At 41.5% G+C, this 19038-nt stretch overlaps 2 protein-coding genes across 4 annotated transcripts in view; one reads left to right on the top strand and one right to left on the bottom strand.

The window, feature by feature from the left end:
* The window catches only part of B3GAT2 (beta-1,3-glucuronyltransferase 2), a gene marked incomplete at both ends in the record, with an annotated part of 81728 nt that extends 71614 nt beyond the window's left edge, over window positions 1-10114 (top strand). Inside the window, 2 exons of the mRNA XM_080916843.1 lie at window positions 9800-9948; window positions 10028-10114. Coding sequence (XP_080772969.1) covers window positions 9800-9948; window positions 10028-10114 — 236 coding nt within the window. The remainder of the gene's footprint in view (window positions 1-9799; window positions 9949-10027) is intronic.
* A 398-nt stretch (window positions 10115-10512) lies between these two features.
* The window catches only part of SMAP1 (small ArfGAP 1), a 75150-nt gene continuing 66624 nt past the window's right edge, over window positions 10513-19038 (bottom strand). For all 3 annotated transcript variants that reach the window (XM_080916696.1, XM_080916697.1, XM_080916695.1), the window contains 4 exons: window positions 18017-18144; window positions 14154-14319; window positions 13057-13364; window positions 10513-11437 (listed from right to left, as the gene is read on the bottom strand). In XM_080916696.1, coding sequence (XP_080772822.1) covers window positions 11303-11437; window positions 13057-13364; window positions 14154-14319; window positions 18017-18144 — 737 coding nt within the window. In that variant the 3' untranslated portion in view covers window positions 10513-11302. The remainder of the gene's footprint in view (window positions 11438-13056; window positions 13365-14153; window positions 14320-18016; window positions 18145-19038) is intronic.

The following is a 19038-nucleotide window of genomic DNA, read 5'->3' on the forward strand; positions in this document are numbered from 1 at the left end:
AGAGAATTATGAAAAATGTATCTGAAATTAAGGAACCTAGATAAAAATAAATTCATGGTTAAACTATTAAAACTGACTCAAGAAGAAACAAAATCTGAGCCAATCCATAAATACATAGGGAGTGAATTGGTAGTCAACCAAAGTCCAGTGCAGATGGCTTCTCGTGATTTCTATTAAATATCTAAAGAAAAACTAACTACTGGACTATAAAAAATTAATAATAATAGTAATCCTTCAAACATTTCCAAATTTTAGAAAGGAAATATTTTTGAATCATCTGGTAGACCAGTACCACTCTGATACTAAAGATGTAACTAAACAATTATAAGTCTGTCTCCCTTTTATATAGAGATGCAAAAATTATATGTGTATACCATGTGAATATAAATGAGAAAAGTCAATATGACCATGTTAATAGATGCAAAATTTAAAAATCAGTCGACAAAATTGAAATATTCTGCATGATAAACACACTAGGCAGGGGGCCTGGAGAGATGGCTCACAAGAAAGCAGTGTCCACGCTGGGTTTGAAACCAGGAAAGGAGGAAATAAAATTGTAGCAGCCATCACAAGAGAAAATATCAGGGTAACAAATGAGCCAACCAATAATGTGGGATGCAGGAGTACAAATATCAGCTGGGTGTGAGGAGCCACCTATAATCCTAACACTTGGGAGACAGAGGCAGGCAGATCTCTGAGAACTTCAGGCCGGCCTAATCTATATAGCAAGTTCCAGGCTACGGACACATAGTGATACCCCACCTCAAAAACTTAAAAAGACAACAGAAAAATCAGTTCATAGTTGTAAATAGTGACAGTGAGGAATCAAAGTGAGAACGTTTCACTTTTAGGTTTTGTTCACCATTACATCAGGAATGGAAGGAGGATGAAATCAGGGACAAGGCCCTTGGGTAATGGAGACTAAAGGGAAACGAAATAACTGAACGGAAAGACGTCCTGTTAATGGACTAGAAAACCGAATGCAGAGATTGCCATATTCTTCACACTAAGTCACAGCTGTAGAATAGTCTCGTCAAATTTGTGGCCGTGCTTTTTGTAGAACTTAAGGGAGCCATCCAGTTCATTGAGGAAAGCAAGAGGTTGAGAATGACTAAAAACAGTCTCCGACAGTGGGAAGTGGGGGAAGACACAGACCTAGAGAAGTTATACTTCCCAACTTGAAAATGTATTTTATGTCTTCAGTAGTAAAACCACTCTGGGGCAGTGGCTCTCAGCCTTCCAAATACTGTAACACTTTAATGCAGTTTCTCATATTGTGGTGACTCCCCCCACCATAAAAGTATTCTGCTGCTACTTCCTAACTGTAATCTGCTACTGTAATGTATATATCTGATATATAGGATATCTGATATGCAGTCCCTGTGAAGGGTTGTTTGGTGCTCATACATTGAGAGATGCTGCTCTAGAAGCAGGAAAGGTACTTTACTTCATAAAGTGCTTGCCTCACAAACACGGGACCCAAGTTTGACCTCAGCACCATGGAAACTGTAGGCATGGTAGCATTCACTTCATAACTCCAGGGCTGGGGAGGTGGAGACAGATGTATCTCTGGTACTTGCTAGCAAACCAGTCTGGTATAATTATCAAGATCCATGCAGGTCCTTCAAGCCTTAGAAAACAAAATGTGAGCTCTGGTGACCAACACTTGAGATTAACCTCTGAATTCCACTTGCACATGTATACATATGCAACCACATATATACATGTATATATGTATATACATATGAGTGTGCACCTACACCTACACACATACACTGATATTAGCATATGTTAAGTGTATACATTAATGAAATAAATGGCAACCACAAAATTTTTAGTTAACAGATCAAATGATTTTGATAAGGAAACCAAGAGAAGCCAATGGCAAAGATTAGTTCTTTTAAAGATTGGTGCCCAAATTTGGGGATGCCTAAACATACCATTTGTGGTAGTTTGAAAGAGAATGACCCCAATAAGATCATAGATTTGAATGCTTAGTCACTAGGGAGTGGTACTGTTTGGAAGGATTAGGATTAGGAGTTGTAACTTTGCTGGAATGTGTCACTAGGGTGGGCAGTGAGGTTTCAAAGCCCATTCCAGGTCCAATTTCTCTCTCTCTCTCTCTCTCTCTCTCTCTCTCTCTCTCTCTCTCTCTCTCTCTGTGTGTGTGTGTGTGTGTGTGTGTGTGTCCCTCTCTCCCTTTCTCTCTCGTTCTGTCTGTCTGTCTGTCTGTCTCTCTCTCTCTCTCCCTCCCTCCCTCCCTCCTCTCCCCCCTCTCTGTGTGTCCCTCTCCCTTTCTCTTTCATTCTCTCTCTCTCTCTCTCTCTCTCTCTCTCTCTCTGTGTGTGTGTGTGTCTCTCTCTCCCTTTCTCTCTCGTTCTGTCTCTCTCTCTCTCTCTCTCTCTCTCTCTCTCTCTCTCTCTCCCTCCCTCCCTCCTCTCCCCCCTCTCTGTGTGTCCCTCTCCCTTTCTCTTTCATTCTCTCTCTCTCTCTCTCTCTCTCTCTCTCTCTCTCTCTCTCTGTGTGTGTGTGTGTGTGTGTGTCCCTCTCTCCCTTTCTCTCTCTCTCTCTCTCTCTCTCTCTCTCTCTCTCTCTCTCTCTCTCTGTATGTGTGTGTGTGTGTGTGTGTGTGTGTGTGTGTGTGTGTGTGTCTGCCTCTCTCTCTTTCTCTCTGTCTCTGGATCAGACTGTAGAACTCTGAGCTACTTTTCCAGTGCATGTCTACCAGCATGTCCCTTCCTGAAATATAATGAATTAACCTCTGAAAATGTAAGCAAGCCCACAATTAAATACCCTTTTTTTTTTTTTTAAAGATAAGAGATGTCTTGATTATGGTGTCTCTCCTTAGCAACAGAACAATGACTAGGGTGACATTTTAATAGTCACACATGTGGTTTTATATTTTAACACATATCTGAACCAGGAGGAGTATTGAAATTCACACATGTAATATTCCAGGAGGTAGTATATGCTTTGACAGAAAGACCCATGAGAAGAAGATACTCCAGAGAGTAGTGGTACCACATGTAACTTATTTTTTCCAACGAGCTCTGACTAGAGTGTGTATATTTGTGGCTTTATGTGTGCATGCATACGTTGGTGTTTTATTTTAGATTTGAAATTATTTTTAAGTGGACAGAGAGTTTTGAAATTAATTGCTATTAGCAACATTGAAAGAACATGTCTAGGGGCTGGAGAGATGGCTCAGGGGTTAAGAGCACTTGACTGTTCTTCCAGAAGACCCAGGTTTGATTTCCAGTACCCATGAGTTACAACCATCTGTAACTCCATCTTCAGGAGAGCCAATGTCACCTTCTAGTCTCTGCAAGCACCAGACATGTGTATTGTACATGCACACAGATATACATGCAGGCAAAACACTTACTGCACACTAAAAGAAAAAAAAAAGAGAGCATGTCAAGACTTCACTACCCCTGGGCACTGATTCAGAAAGTTGTTAGTATCTTGTGATCAAACTATAAAGGACTTGTAGCCATGTCATGCTGCAGGAAATAGGAGTAGGCTTAATTTGCAGGACATATGAGACTATTTTCTTGATAGATTAAGAGAAGAGTGTGTTCGAGCGAGTCGGGTACGTGGCAGTGAGAACATTTGGTGTCTGTCCAGCAGGAGACACTGGCAGCTGCTACTGACGCTGCTGACTGGGTGACAGAAAGGACCTCTGCTTTATGGACTTTATGCCCATCTGTGTCACCTGTTTTGTTAAAAAACAAATGATGGCGGGGGGGGGGGTTGCTTCTTCCCATGGGAAGGATCTCCACTACATTGCTAAACAATACAGTCAGAGTAGCTAGCTGTCTGCGTTTCTTGAGAACCTACAGGAGTCTGAGTCAGTCCGAATCTGGAAGTAAAAGGTTAGCACTCTTTTCTCTGTTCTAGTTTCTCTCCTCTTCCTTGTTCAAATGCCCTTTGTCAACTTGAAAACTTCACATCTGTTATTGGTTCAGTGAGATCCATCCCCATCCCGAGTCATGAAAAAATACTGTATTTTGTGAAAAACAGTACTGACCTTCTATCAAGATAGCTTTCCTTCTACATGTTCTAATAGTGAATTAGACAGTTGAGATTACAAGTCCCAACCTTGAGATTAACATACTTGGCCATGGCTCAGCTTATTACTGCCTTTTTCATGCCTTTGCATGGACTTGTGGGACCTAAGGAGGCTTTCTGCCTTTCTTCATGAGTTTTGCTTGCAGTTCTCCTATAATGCTTTTACATAGTTTGGTTGTCAGGGCAATTTAAGGAAGTATTCCTTTTTCACTAAAGGTAAAATTTAGGGCTGGAGAGATGGTTCAGTGGTTAAGAGCACTGACTGCTCTTCCAGAGGTCTGGAGTTCAAATCCCAGCAACCACATGTTGGCTCACAACCATCTGTAATGGGATCTGATGCCCTCTTCTGGTGTGTCTGAAGACAGCTACAGTGTACTTACATACAATAAATAAATAATCTTTTTTAAGGTAAAATTTGAGTGTACAATTCCTATTCATTTAGGGATTCATAGGTGAGGGATTTCTGGCCTAGAAAGTTGCATTATTGAAAGGTGGCTGAACCGTAAACTTCCTTTCCATTGTTCTAGGTTGTCCGTTGTGTTAGTAGCTTATATTTCAATCCATTTATTCTAATCTGAGATGTCCAAAACCCTGTCATAAAGCTAATACTTTTTGTTCCTCGTGTCACTAGAGCCTGTCCTCTCCATATTGGTGGTTTGTGCCTTCTACTTCTCAAGAACTTATGAATGGATGCTTACTGGTGTATTAGTGACTTTTCTGTTTCTGTGATTCAAACATCATGACCATAAGCAACTTATGGAGTTTATCGGGCCTTACAATTCCAGAGGAACTGAAGTCCATTGAGGTGGGTAGGGCAGCAGCAAGCAACAGGCTTGGTGGCAGGAGTCGAAAGCCAAGGTCATACCTTCAAATCAGGGAACTACAAATAGGGCTCAGCTGTGCACTCTCCAAGACCTGCCCTAGTGACATACTCCCTCCAGCAAGGCCAAACCGTCCCAAGCATCCCAACAACTTAACACATGGGAGCCATTTCTCATTCATTATTCTTCTGTATTCTCTCTTCTTCCCTGTGTCTGCTCTTATATTTAATAGTACTTGGGTTTTATCTACATTTTCTAGCTTTTAAAAGTAGGATCTCATCTTTCTAGTTTAGTGTTTAAAATCTTTTTTAAAACACTTGCTGTAATGGGATATTACACACAGACATAGACGCGTGCTTGAGCACACACACACACACACACACACACACACACACACACACACACACACACACGCACACACACAGTCCCCGGCTTCTTAGGTGGCTAAGGCAGGAGGTCTCACGCTAGCCCATTGGGGCAGCAGGGCATGAGGGCTGGAGTTGAGATCCTTAACCCCTCTGTAAACAGCTGGGTGTGGTGGCGCATGCCTATAACTGCAGCATGGGCAGGGGAGGACACAGGAGGATCTCAGGGCTTGCTGGCCTGCCAGTTTAGTCAGGTGGTCGGCTCCAGTGAGAGACCTTGACCCCCAAATAAGGTGGAGAGTGGGAGAAAACAAGCCTATAGACTGTGTACATGCATGCAGAGCCCCACAATAATTCCCCCAAATACTTCGTTAGCCTCAAACTTTCATGGCTTGTTTTCGCTTGCATTCAGTTACTTTCTCACTGCCCTTGATTTGATCAGTAATTTACTCTAATTGTTTCCATATATTTGAAACTTAATCTTTGCTACTGAACTTTAAAAATTGTCCAATCTTTGTTATTGAGCCTTTTAAATTCTACATCAGAAGCAGCAGACTTTGAGTGATTTGCATTTTAAGGTTTTTGGAAATGGGGTTATGACTTCCACTATGGTTTGTCTGACATCATTCCTATCGTGTTAAGATTGTGTAAGGTGCTATTACCGTTGGACTGGTTTCATTTAGGTTGTGTTTAGGTTAGGAACAGGGTTGTCCAGGTCTTATAGATCTTCACTGAATGAAGGCTGGGAATTGATAGTCACCATTTCTTCATATACTTGTATACCTTCCTCTCACCTCTCAGTCTGATTCTCTAATGCTTGTCTCAGTTTTACTTCAGTGTAGTGGTTTTTTACCTTCTCACTTCTCTTGGTCTGATCAGTAATTTACTCTTTGATCGTTTCCATATATTTGAAACTTTTTGTTATTGAACTTTTAAAGATCATCTTTGCTGATCTTCTTTTGTGTCTCAGATGTGAGTTCTTCCCAGGACACGTAAGTCTCCTCGTAGTTTTGTCATTGAGATGGCCTTGTCCCTCTTCTCTCTCAGCATGGCCACCTCTTCAGCCGTCTTGAATATGAAGCACGTTTATACTCCAATGTCACATTCTATAATTCAGCCATCATTTCTGGATTTGTTTTTTGTGGTGTTTATTTTCCTGCGGCTTTGCGCAACAGGAAGTTCTAGTTCAGAGACATTTTGAATTCTAAGTTGTTGGGTAATGTGATATGCATGTGTTTGAGTCTGTAATATGAACACACAAACGTAATATATACTGTATTATAAATAAATATTCTTGAGCTTTGTGCTGAGACATGGCCAAGTTATTTGTATCTTTTCAAGGCTTGTTTTGAAGTTTAGGCAGGGGCATCTGAGCTTTCAGAGCCAGTCTGACCCTACACTAGCCAGCCAACACCCATGTTCCATGTAGAAGCTGCAGCTAGGTTGCTGTGCTCTTGCTGACTCCCAGGCCGAGTGAGTCAGGATAACTGACTCAACTCCTCCTTTCTACTTCTCTACTTGGTCTGGGTACTTAAGTGAGCATCGGCTGATGACACTGAAGGTTTGAGAACCTCTACCCACCAGCAGACTTTTTTTGCTCTGCAAATTCTTGCATTATAGCTTCCTCACTCTCTTTCTTCAACCAAAGAGGACAGCAGAGTATGGGGGCTCCTTGCCTGTGCAGTAGTCTCTTGAAGAGCAGCTTTGGCAGTTTTAGGGCTAACATTTACCTATTCTTGGAGAGTATCATGTGTTTCACCCCTAATGACTAAACATTCTTCTTGTTATTTAATCCTATGTCTTTTGTTAAAGAACATTTATACTGCCTGCGTGTACGCACATGCAGGTGCCCACAGACGTCAGAGGGTGTGGAAAGCTCTGGTGCTGGAGTTACAGATGATTGTGAGATATGACACACGTGCTGGCAACTGAAGCTGGGCCATCTGGAAGAGGAGCAAGTGCTCTTAACCAATGAGCCATCTCTTCTCCCGTGGTTATATCTTGTCTGTACATTAAATGAATTGTTAGGACTCTAATGCATTCAGTAAGCACATAATCTATTGAGGCAAACCCTGTCCCTCTCTCAGCCTGGTGAGGAATATGCCCACCTCACCCCCATCCTTAAATGTTAAGACTTGTCTTCACAACCAACAGAAACCTTTCACTGGCACAGCAAGTTTTCCAGTAACTGACCCAGACAGAAAACCCTACTTCTGTGGTTTCTCTCAGAATCCTAATACCTCAAAAGACACAGCAGAACCCTTAAAGCCAAATCCAGTAAGGATATAATGCTCAAGGCAAATACTTGCAACTGAAGAAATCCCAAGACACCCACAGCAGACTGGAAATCAATGGTCAGGAGCTAAACTTGCTGCCTCTTTCCAAGAGATGGAAATTCAGCTCAGCATGCTTCTCATCAGGGTAGATTTCCCCATGCAACCCAGCTTGACCTAGTTACCGTATGATGCATGCTTGCTGTGGCTGTGACCTGCTTCCTGAGCAGAGAACGGGCAGAATCCGCTGAAGTAGGTGAATGAAGAACATCTGGATAATGTTCTCCCTCCCCCACCCCAAGTCCCCTTTGTGAGCCCCCTCCCTAAGAGCTCTGTTGTTCAGGTGCATATCACTGCACAATGAGGACAAGAAGGCATTCCAAAAAAAAAAAAAAAAAGGTAGCCTCAGGCCTGGCTGTGGCCTGTGCTTCATTTTGCCACACAATTTACATTATGATGAAATATTCCTGAACCAAGGAAATGGAGAAAATACTCATCTAATCTGAATCTTTCAGTGGCTGCAGATGGTGAGTTTAACATCTTGAGGGACAATGAAGGAAATCAGGTCTAAATGGTTTTACGTTTTCAGAATTACCTCTGCATAATTTGGATCATTGTGTGTGCTATGAAAATAGGGATATAAAAAGCAGTGCCTTGAAGCCACATACAGAATATTCCAGAAGCTCCAATATGATTGAGAAGGGCAGACTTGCATTTAGGTAAAGGATGAAGCACACGACAAAAAGCAAGAATCATTAACACGAATGTGATCTGGTCTGATTCGAAAGGCACTTTTGCAGCTTTGTGTTGCTCAAGTCTTGTGCTGTACCAGCTGTGCCTGATCAAGGTCACATGACATACATGTGTCCTGGTTCTGCCCTCCAGGACGTTCACTTTACCTGTCTACCAAGGTTCGTGCAGCTGTGAGCAGAGGCTCATACTGCCCACCCCTCGTTACTGTTTACATAGTGGCATATTTATTTACATATTGCAGTCTTTTGCACAGTGCTCTGAAGTCAGTACAATCTTTCTGCATACTCCCCACACCAAGGTTGAGCTTTCGTACTCTTGCAGATTTAAGAAATGGGGGCATTACAGAGTTAACAAAAGTGAAGAGACTTAGCCAGTGTCCCAAATGCAAGGACCTAATCAAGAACAGAGGACTAGATACTGCACATTAGTGCTGCTTACCAGGATGCCCCACATCCTCCCATGCAGCATCAGTGGAGGACACTGGAGTCTGAAAGCCACTTTGCTTCACTCAGCATTGCCTAGAGCACCATCTGTGCATAGCTAAGCATGAACCTCCTCCACAAGGCAGCAGGGCATGAGACTGAGCAGCAAGACTTCTGGAGGTGATGGGAGTGATGCGGTCTTCTCATAGCTCTTGTTATTGTCTGATGGTGTGACAGTTCTTCAAAAAGCAGCATTCGTCTACTGCTAATGGAAGAGTAAACACATGCTCCTATGAAGAAGTTCCTAGCTTGGCCCTCAATCCAGCGGCTCCCAGAAGGCCTGAGTTTACTGTCAGGAGCAAAAGTTTAGGCTTCAGATTTCTAAAACAGTCACAGTGCAGTGGAATTAGGAGTGTATTAAAGCAGATTAAACAGTAATGACTCTGTCTCCCAGTCATGGGAGGGAGATCACATTTCTGTCTTTGCAGTGCTGAAGGGTGAACTCGGGGCTTCCCACGTGAGACTAGTGTTCTGCCACTAAGCTAGATCCTTTTGATTTTAAACATGCCAATACAGAAATCAAACTTGTCAAATGGCTCGCTATTGCCTGATCTCTAAGCTCCCTCCCTCGTTCATGCTTAAAAAGTAAAGCTAGTGATTATACATGAAATGTGTGTTCCTCATGATCATCAGTGCCTCTACAACCAATCCTGTCAATGTTGGTCCATGTTGTTTGGGGGCAGTGCTGACCTTCATGACAAAGCACACATTAACTATGTCAAAAACAGTCATTTTTTTGGGCCAGCACTGGAACACCACACAGAGTTAATAAGACTGCAATAGCATGGAGTGTTGAATGTGGAACTGTGATGATCTGAGGCAGTTTCTGAAACTGTATTATCAACAGACCTCATTTTGTGGCAGGTGTCCTCAGTGTACAAAATCATACACTAATTTTCCTTAGAGAGCATCGGCTCCTATTAGTGAATACCAAGATCTAACCACAGTAGGTATTTATACTTTTTGGTGTGACCACAATTACAAAGGGAAAAAAATATACCATAACTGAATCTTTTTCTTTACTTCATACAAAGGATTTGCCGTGAGTCTGCAAGTCATCTTGTCCAATCCGAAAGCTGTATTTAAGCGCCGCGGATCCCAGCCAGGGATGCAAGAATCTGACTTTCTAAAGCAGATAACAACAGTTGAAGAACTGGAACCAAAAGCTAGTAACTGTACCAAGGTACTTCTTCACCCCCCTCATGTGGCTGAACCTAGAGTGCTGACCGTGCGACTGTTTAAATTATCCCTTTCCCCCATAGGTTCTCGTGTGGCACACTAGGACAGAGAAGGTCAATCTAGCCAATGAGCCAAAGTACCACCTGGACACAGTGAGCATTGAGGTGTAGCCGCCAGCACCAGCGGGTGTGGAGGAGGACGTCTGGAGCCTGGGCTGCTGCTCGTTCAGGTACTGTTGCTTTGCCTTCAGCCCTTCCCGTCAGCCGGGTGCTACAGAATGTGCTGTTCTCATCTGCTCTGCATGTGTTCTCCCACCGGGAAGACTTCTGTACAGTGAAGCTACACGACACCGAAAAGGGACACTGGAGTGTCTCATGCACTGCTCCCTCCCTCTCACACCATCTCATAACTGGTAGAATGAAATAGGTCTTAGCAGCTGATGATGAGTATTCTGTCAATTAAATATTTCCAATTAAGTTCTTGGCTTCACAACATGAAATATTTGGAAAGCTGGTGGCAGTGTACACTGTAGAAAATAAAACCCACAAATAAAAAAGGTGTGTGGATTCATCTGTTTAATATAGGGAAATAACATTTTGTCAATACTAGGCACCATAAAATGTAAACACAATTACTGTCATAAACCTGGATATACCTTCAAGGATTAAAAGTGGCTTTGTTTTAGTTACCCTGTGTGCATATAGTGCAGAAAAAGATCTTCATATTAGCACTATGTACATGAGAAGAGGTCCACAGTACAAGAGGCAACGGAAATTTGAATTCTGAAACCTTCATTGCATTTCACTGTACCATCCAGGTTTATCTCCGCTCACTAACCACGTTCCCTGTTAAGCACATCATAGCAACAGCACAGCGGAGTGAGCGATGAGTAAAAGAATTTGATACACTAGAAACAGTGCTCAGTGATATCTACATTCTATGTATAGGATTAAACATTTGATCATACAGTACCTCCTACAGGATTACTGGCTAATTCGGGGGTGGGGTTTATGCTGTTAGCGGTGTTACTAACATGATAACTACTTCCCTTATATGCAAACGTTAGAGCTATAATTTTGATAGTAAACCGATTATACAAGTTAACTGAGCAGCTTCTCAATGTGGTTTATGACATCATGGGAAATATGAGCAAAGCTGCCCTGCACACAAGATGGTTTCTCAACCTGCTTTCACATCAAATTTAATCAGCACAGACCAACACGGTCAATCGGGTCATTCTTAATGTGAACAAATGGGGGAAAGAAAAAAAATACGTATGTACATGAATAAACAGGAACTAGATGCCTTTGTAGCGAGGAATGTCGGGTGTCAGTTCTGGGTGAAACTGTTGCAGCTTCTTACTTCCATAGCTGTGTGCTCAGAGTCTGCCCCGATGAGCTTCCAGACCACCCTGCTGTCGTGCTGGGGGGCTGGCCAAAACCTGCACCAGCGTTTGCACTACTGAGGTTCATGGCAGCCATCTGCTGATTCATCTGTGAAACACAAAAGTTTACAAGGATGATTCACTCTTGACTCTCTAGTTCTAGCCAGACACTTCATCAGATGTGAAAATTAGTCTAGACACTTGAGGTAGACCACACAGCAGTCTCTCTACTCAGATCAAACAGCTACTTTTTCCTGAGCTAGGCATTACTTATAAAGTAATCCATACTTAGTTCACTTTCTAGATTAACCACAACTGAAAAACACACCAAAGTAATCTTTGGGTTTGTATCTGAGTCCATCACTTTTCTGTGACTCCCAAGGACTGAGAAATTTTAGAGTAAAATATCCTAAATTTAACCTAAAATTACCCTAACATTTACAAAATACTTATAATTGGCCTTAATAGACTTCCTAAACATTAAAAAGGTTCTATAGCACGTGTTGTATGTTATAAGAGCATAATTAGCTAAAACTTAAACTTCATTATAGGCTCTGCAGTAACAAGTCCATGTCTGGAAATCTAGTGCATTAGCAGGTGCTTAGCACAGTGGCTCCCTCACTACTCAGTTTGGTGACAGAGCAAGAGACACAGTATTTACCTAAAATAGTTCCAAACCTATGCTCAACATTAACTGTGTTCTTTGTGCAGGGTTTGTTTTTTTTTTTTTTTTTCTTTTTGAAAACCCAAGACATAACCACAAACGTGTCTACTGGCAGACAAATTTCACCTCCCCTTCTCCTCACGAAGACTCATGGCCTTGCTAACAGAACTACTGTTCAACACTGGTCTCCTGTAAGTTAACCTGAATCAAGTGAGCCTCAGCATCTTGGTCCCAGAAAAGCTGTTACTAGTATATGACACAACTTTTGAGGCTTCCAATGCATGAGCAGTCTGTCCATGTACTCCTCTAAACCGCAACTGTAACACACATGAGCACTTGTAAGACAGATGGTGAATCTGTGAATGCTAGTTGGCAGTCAATGTTCTCAAGTAACACCAGGGGTCTTAGTGGTCCTGGTTCCTGTAAAATGCTTGGTGGACCATCACACAGGAAAGGGAATGGGACCATGAGCACTAAGTCACAGTCTCTGTCTGTGGGGCAACAGGAGAAATGTTACTCCTTGCTTTAACCTAGGCCACAGACATGGAGTTTATCAGTCAATTCCTGAGGTAAGCTGGGTTTACATTCTCATACGGATTCCTGAGCCAATGGGTGTTTCTCATACATCAATAGACAGTAACCACATGACAGAAATCCCTCATAACACTGTGCTTTAAGCATATGAAGCTGGATTTCTTTCTCACTGATAGGAATTAATGAAAAAGATGCAGGCCTATCAGTGAAGATAAGCCTTACAATAGGTAGGAGTTGAGGTGTCTCTTATATGCTGCCCAAGATAACTTCCAACTAGTAGTACAGGCATGTTCACCATTATAATTACATTACAGCCTGAAATGGGAAAAGGAGAAACTCCTAGCATTTATTTATACAATATAATATTCTTAGAAAGGACAGTAAATAGTCATTTATCTATAAACAGTTGGATCTGATTAAACTTAACCCTTTCTTTTGTTTCATCATTAGATTTCAAAACAAACGTAAGTACCCAAAATACAAACATGGATTCTTGGATGTTAAGATGGTAGAGTCTATATGAGCCTTACCTGTGAGAGACTCCACTGAGGCTGCTGAGCTTGTGGCAAGCCGAACTTACTCTGCTGTGCACCCATTTGCCCCGCCATTCCTCCCTGAGGGCCAACAACATTCTGAGGAAGTGGCATCACTCCAGTCTGTGTGTTTCCCATGAACCCATTGTGCATGGGCATGCCCACCATCATGCCTGTATTCTGTCCCATCATATTTCCCATAAGGCCAGGAGCTGCAGGCACTGGGACGCCCATGGAAGGAAAACCTTGAAATGCAGTCGGTGCTTGTGAGGTAAACGGTCTATTTGTGGGTCCCATAAACACACCTGGATTGTAAGAACCAGAAAGAAGAGGACAGGTCAAGAAAAGGCTCTTTTACATGGCTGTACTCCTCTCCAGATACAGAAAAAGGACAGATAGCTCAAGCCAACCCACACTTCAACCCCAGAGCCTGTTACTTCCAGAATGCAGACAGATTGTCTGCTGCCCAGATGCACAGCCTGGGAGTGCATGCTGCTCCTGCCGACACGCACCACTGCTCTTCCAAAACCAACCGGGCAGGTAGAGAGGTGGTTATTTGTTTTATGAGGAAGTAGGTGGGTGCACACAGTTTCAGTCTATATTGGAACAAAGGGTGTGATGGATTAATAAATCATATGCCTATATTTCACAATAATGAAAGAACTTGCAAGTTTGCATAATTATATGTATGTATAGTTCTGACTGCCTGTTTGTTTACCTGCGGAGGAAACAAAAGTACACACAAAGTCAAATTTCAGGTAAATCCAAGTCTAGTAATTCCTGAACAATAACTCCTGTCTTATAAGCCTGTAGTACAATATAAAGTGATATGTGATCAACTTGTTAAGTCTCAAATGAATAAAGTTCTGTGAATCCTATGCTGTTTAATTCTAATGCTTCATTCATTTCAGTTACATAGGCTGTAACAGAAGCAGCCACTACTCCATAGAAACTGTGGCTGATGCAGTTGAGAACATGCACTCTGTAACAGCATGTCATCAGTTGAGAACATGCACTCTGTAACAGCATGTCATCAGTTGAGAACATGCACTCTGTAACAGCATGTCATCGACCGGAAGCTCAACATCAATTACCAGGAGTGCTTTGCTGTGCTCCTGTGCCATACAGAGATAAGATGGAGTCTTTGGAGAGCTGTTTCTTTGCTCCTTCTTCTGACTTTGTAGTCTGCTCAGTAAACAGATCCAGATCCCCAGATGTTACGGTAGACAGGGTGGCAGCTGCTGGTATGGAGGCAGTCCCCTGGGCAAAACCAACACAATCTGTTCATTTCCACGCAACACAGCTTGTCTATTACTAAGGTTCACAGAAAGTTATGAAATTGGTCGTATATTATAAGAAGAAATGGGGACATCTCTAAAGATCATTTTCCAGCCCACACACGAGCAGGTGCAATGATTCCTGGTGTGACCTGTAGTGAAAAACAAGGAGACCAGAGCTCCTCCACGGCCACGTTAAGCAGCTGGGAAAGGGCCGTTTTTGCTCATTGGCCTGGAACACAGTGGCTATGACAGCAGGCAGGTGCACCCTGATGACCACCACCTCCATTCAAGAACTAGGGTCACTCAGAACAAACAACTTGCAGAAGCAAAGGCTCTACAATGATAAATTAAAAGATTTTTGTCTTTTCAAAAGCCATACCATAAAATGAATACATACCTATTCTAATAGTACTAGAAAGCATCTAATCCAGAAAGTACTACAGAAAATTGGCTAACTCTATATTCAGCCACATCCTTCATGCTATTCAGAGGCAAACTGATACAAGTAATTTAGATATTAATATAAAACAAGTTTCCCTTTAATCCACTATATTTACTCTATCTCATGTAAAGATAGCTTTGCACAATCACAACTGGCACTCTTGCTTAATTATTTGTTTTAAATAATAAAAGGATTCTCTTAAGTCTAGTAAATGCTGGCTCACATTTTTCTAAAACTATAGAGTTGGGTAGCAGTCAGAAGCTAAATTCACATATTTTCTGTCCTAGAGAGAACACCATGTAGTAAATTACCATCAAAGTATTTTATTCAAACCTATTTAGGTAGAACCATATTTTGACTCTATTATGACTGAGCAAGACTTGTAAGAGACATAGAAAAAGCTGTCTTATTTTGCAAAAACTCTAGAATACGGTAAGAAATTAAGACAACAGACTACCAAACCTAGCAGTATCTTTTAATCTGACTATATTTTAGTCACTAATGAAGAAGGACAGAACCACAACCAACAGATGGTTCCTAGCCAGCTTGGCTGAACTGGATCCCTACTCCTGGGTCTTGGGATAAAGTCCCTTTACATTTACATGTCACCTGACTTCTATCCTATAAAATGAGGACAGGCTTTGTAACCGCAGATGTCTGTAATGAAATATAACTACTCAGTTATTATTAGCAGTGATAACACAATGACATCACCATGTGACCCTTCCATCAGGTCACTTCCGTGCAACATTAAATCTACTCAGTACCTTAGGTTCCATTCTGGATGAATGAGCCAGAATTATTTAAAAAAAAAAAAAAAAAAAAAGCCAAAATGTTTGGGGAAACACTAATTCTGGTTTCATAGTAGAACAATCTAAAGAACAGCCTCATGGCCTAAATATTATGTAAGTAAGTTTGAATAGCTACCTCAACACTGGCTAAAATCGGCCAGCCTGAGCGGCACACCAGAACCGAAGTCTGCTCATCTACTGGTGGTGTGTTTGCTGTCATTTCACCACCACAGTGCCTGTTGTTTTATAACTCAGGAATCCCAGGGGTGGTATCCGCACTTGTACATACTTTCTCACATATTCATATTCTGTCTGTCTGTCTGTGTCTCCACTCCCTCCCTGTTGTACGCAGACAGAAAAGGACTGCTGAACCCAGTTCCTCCCTCTCTCCCCCATCTCTCTCTCTCTCTCTCTCTCTCTCTCTCTCTCTCTCTCTCTCTCTCTCTCTCTCTCTCTCTCTCTCCCTCCCTCCCTCCCTCCCTCCCTCTCTCCTCACCTACTTCCAAATAGATGGTAAACCCAGGCTACTTTTATACATGGGTAAATCTCTGACTAAAGTTTACATATGTTCAGAAAACAGCAAAAGTCAAATAGGTTCAGAGTAATTCAAGATCTTGGTGCTTAAACCCAATTATAGCTTAATTTCATACTAAAGCCAGAATTAGCAGCTTCTGCCATTTCAGCACCCATATAAATATGCTCATCCAAGTTATACTTTATTGGCAAAGGCAGTATTTTGGAAATGTACTTGGATTTTAATCTCAGCATGTAGTTTGGATAAATGGTAATTCTTATCATAAATTATCTTTTAAACAGCTCAATATGACTGGCATAATTTTGGTTCACAAACAGTGTTCAAGAAAGTACTAAGGTATGGTTTTTAAGATATTGGGGCATGAAAGACAAATTAATGGTTAAGAACATTTACTCTCTGCTCAAATCTAGAGGATCCCTCCCACAGAATAGCAGGGTTGGGTGCATTTACTGTTTGAGTTTGTTCTGAAATTTAAAGTGTGAATGTAAAATAAAGAAGATGAAGGAAAAGAGCATTTACTGCTCTCCTGGAAGATCCATGTTAGTTTCCCCAGAACTTACATGGTGGCTCAGGACTCCTCTATCTCCAGTTCTGGGGGAAGTTCTCTATTAGCCTCCTTGAGTGTGTGTGTGTATGTGCGAACAAGGCTTTTTTTTTTAAGGGAAGAAAAGAAAAAAAACATACCATCCTCTGAGGTACGTATTAGAGTGCACAAGGCATGATGCTTAGCCTTTGAAGCTTACCAGCTGGCTAGAACTTGATTGGCATAAAGGTTAGAACTTGGAGCTTTCCAGCTGGTAGGCTGGCTGGTGGCCGTCTGGCCAGCCAGTGAAGTTTCAGGAATCTACCTGTTTCTCTACCACTGCCAGCACTGAGGCTATACCCATTTTATGTGGGGGCTGTGGGTCAGAACTCATGACCTCACGCTTGCATGGCAAGCATATCTCAGTCCCTGTTTTCACATGAGGGCAGTAGGGACTAGAAGGGCCAAAGACACCAGTAAGCTAGCCACTCTTCTTAAGACCCACTCTATTGATAAGGACTTTAGCCTAACTAATTCCCAAAAATTTTAGTTGTTAAAGCTAAGGTAAATACACAATAACTTTTGTAACAAAAATGTGTGTAATAAAACACTGTTAGTCTTAATGGCACATGGACTAGTTATGGAAATCTTTACATTCACACTCCACTTTTCATACAGAAAAGAAGTACTGCATCTCAAATGTCTTTTAGGAAACACACTGGCTATTTATAGTGTTCCAAAATAATAGGGAATGGTCTGTTGCAGACTTCCAAGTGACTTTAAACTGAACCTTGAAGGTTAATGCTTCATCTGAAGGAAATTTAATGTTATGCTACAAAAAATAACTGAATTTCTTAACCATTAGTACTTTAAAAATCTTATTGCTGTGTTCACTAGTTTTTATTTAATCATTCAAAAATAGCAAGGTTTGTTTTAAGACTACCTTAAAACATATTTTACCTTCAGAAAAATACAAACATTTAATTTGCCAGAACTTATGGAATCAAATGTATTAACATCAACAATGTTAATAACACAGGCTTGTGAGTTAAGGTCAAGTTGAGGTTTGTCTCACACACCCTCACCCCAAAACATACATTCTAAATTCCGTTGTCCCCTAAAATGTTAACAACAGTGAAGTCTGCTTGCGTGGGTCACAGCAAACTCTTCTGTAACTGTCCCAATAGCTGTAGTACCAGAGAAGCTAAAAACTATAAACCAACAGAAGTGGCTGTGTTTAAACAAAAGAAAACTGCAAGACTAGCTTGCTAAACCCTGGCCTAAAGAACAGTTTTTCAGCCAGTGAAGCTCAAGGACGACGTCAAAGTTAAACTTCTGAAGCTTTGTAAGAAGTAGTGTCACAGAGAAGCACATTTCCCAGCATACCTGAGCTGGGGGCATGACAGTTGCAGGTAAAGGATTAGAAATCATTGGTCCAAAAATGTCTAGATCATCGCTCAGGGGCGGTGCTGTGGTTGCACTTCCATTGGTTACTGGTGGCTCAGCAGGACCATCTGAAAGGAATATACATTTTGGTCAATATAAAAGCTCTTAGATTACAGGAAACAGGGTGCTATTTTAAATTTTTGTTTTTTAAAAATAAAAACAATTCAAAAGAAAATTGCCCCTTGCTACCCCAGGACTTACTCTCCATCCTAAAGTAGCCTTCTACTGGTTTCCAGGAATAACTCCAACCTCTTCTAAACAAATGGTAGCACACTACTCACCACAGTCTGAAGACTTACTTTTTGTGAAATCACTAATCATTTTTACCTCCACCCATGCCACATTCACAACATACCAGTTCCAGCTTCCCTCCATCCTAGACTTCTCATTAGATGGTATTTTAACAGTAAGCTCTTGATATCATTCCCATAAATATTCCTTATTACTACAAAAGCTATATATACACAAAATTATTGAAAAACCAATTCTTAATAACCTCTGATAACCTAACTGAAACATTTCAACCCTGCACATCAGGAAACACAAGTTCCCAATGAACTGTAAACATGCTGTCTTTGCTCACTACCTTCAGCATGTCTCACAGAAATTACTGTTTCCAATTATTCTAAAGGTCAGTTTCTAATTTTCAGTATTTAAAAAGACAGAAAAGGAATCACTATCACCATCACTATTATGATCACATCATCCTGATGTTTTTCAAGAATGTTTGCACAATGTCATTTCTGTCCCATGAAACATGAAACTGTAGTTGTCTCTAGGTACTAGGGTAGAAAGATTGAAGACTGACCCCGAAGACCTCCTCAGTGTAGAACATCCAGTTAAGTAGCAAAGTTCACTCGACTTAACTATGTGACAGTCTTCTGATCCCTAGGCTAGTGAGATGTCTGACGTGTCTCATTTCTGCAAAAGCCATAGGGTCACTGAAGTGTTGGGAAAAACGG

Source organism: Micromys minutus (assembly GCF_963924665.1).
Source record: "Micromys minutus genome assembly, chromosome: 5".
NCBI classification, from domain to species: domain Eukaryota; kingdom Metazoa; phylum Chordata; class Mammalia; order Rodentia; family Muridae; genus Micromys; species Micromys minutus.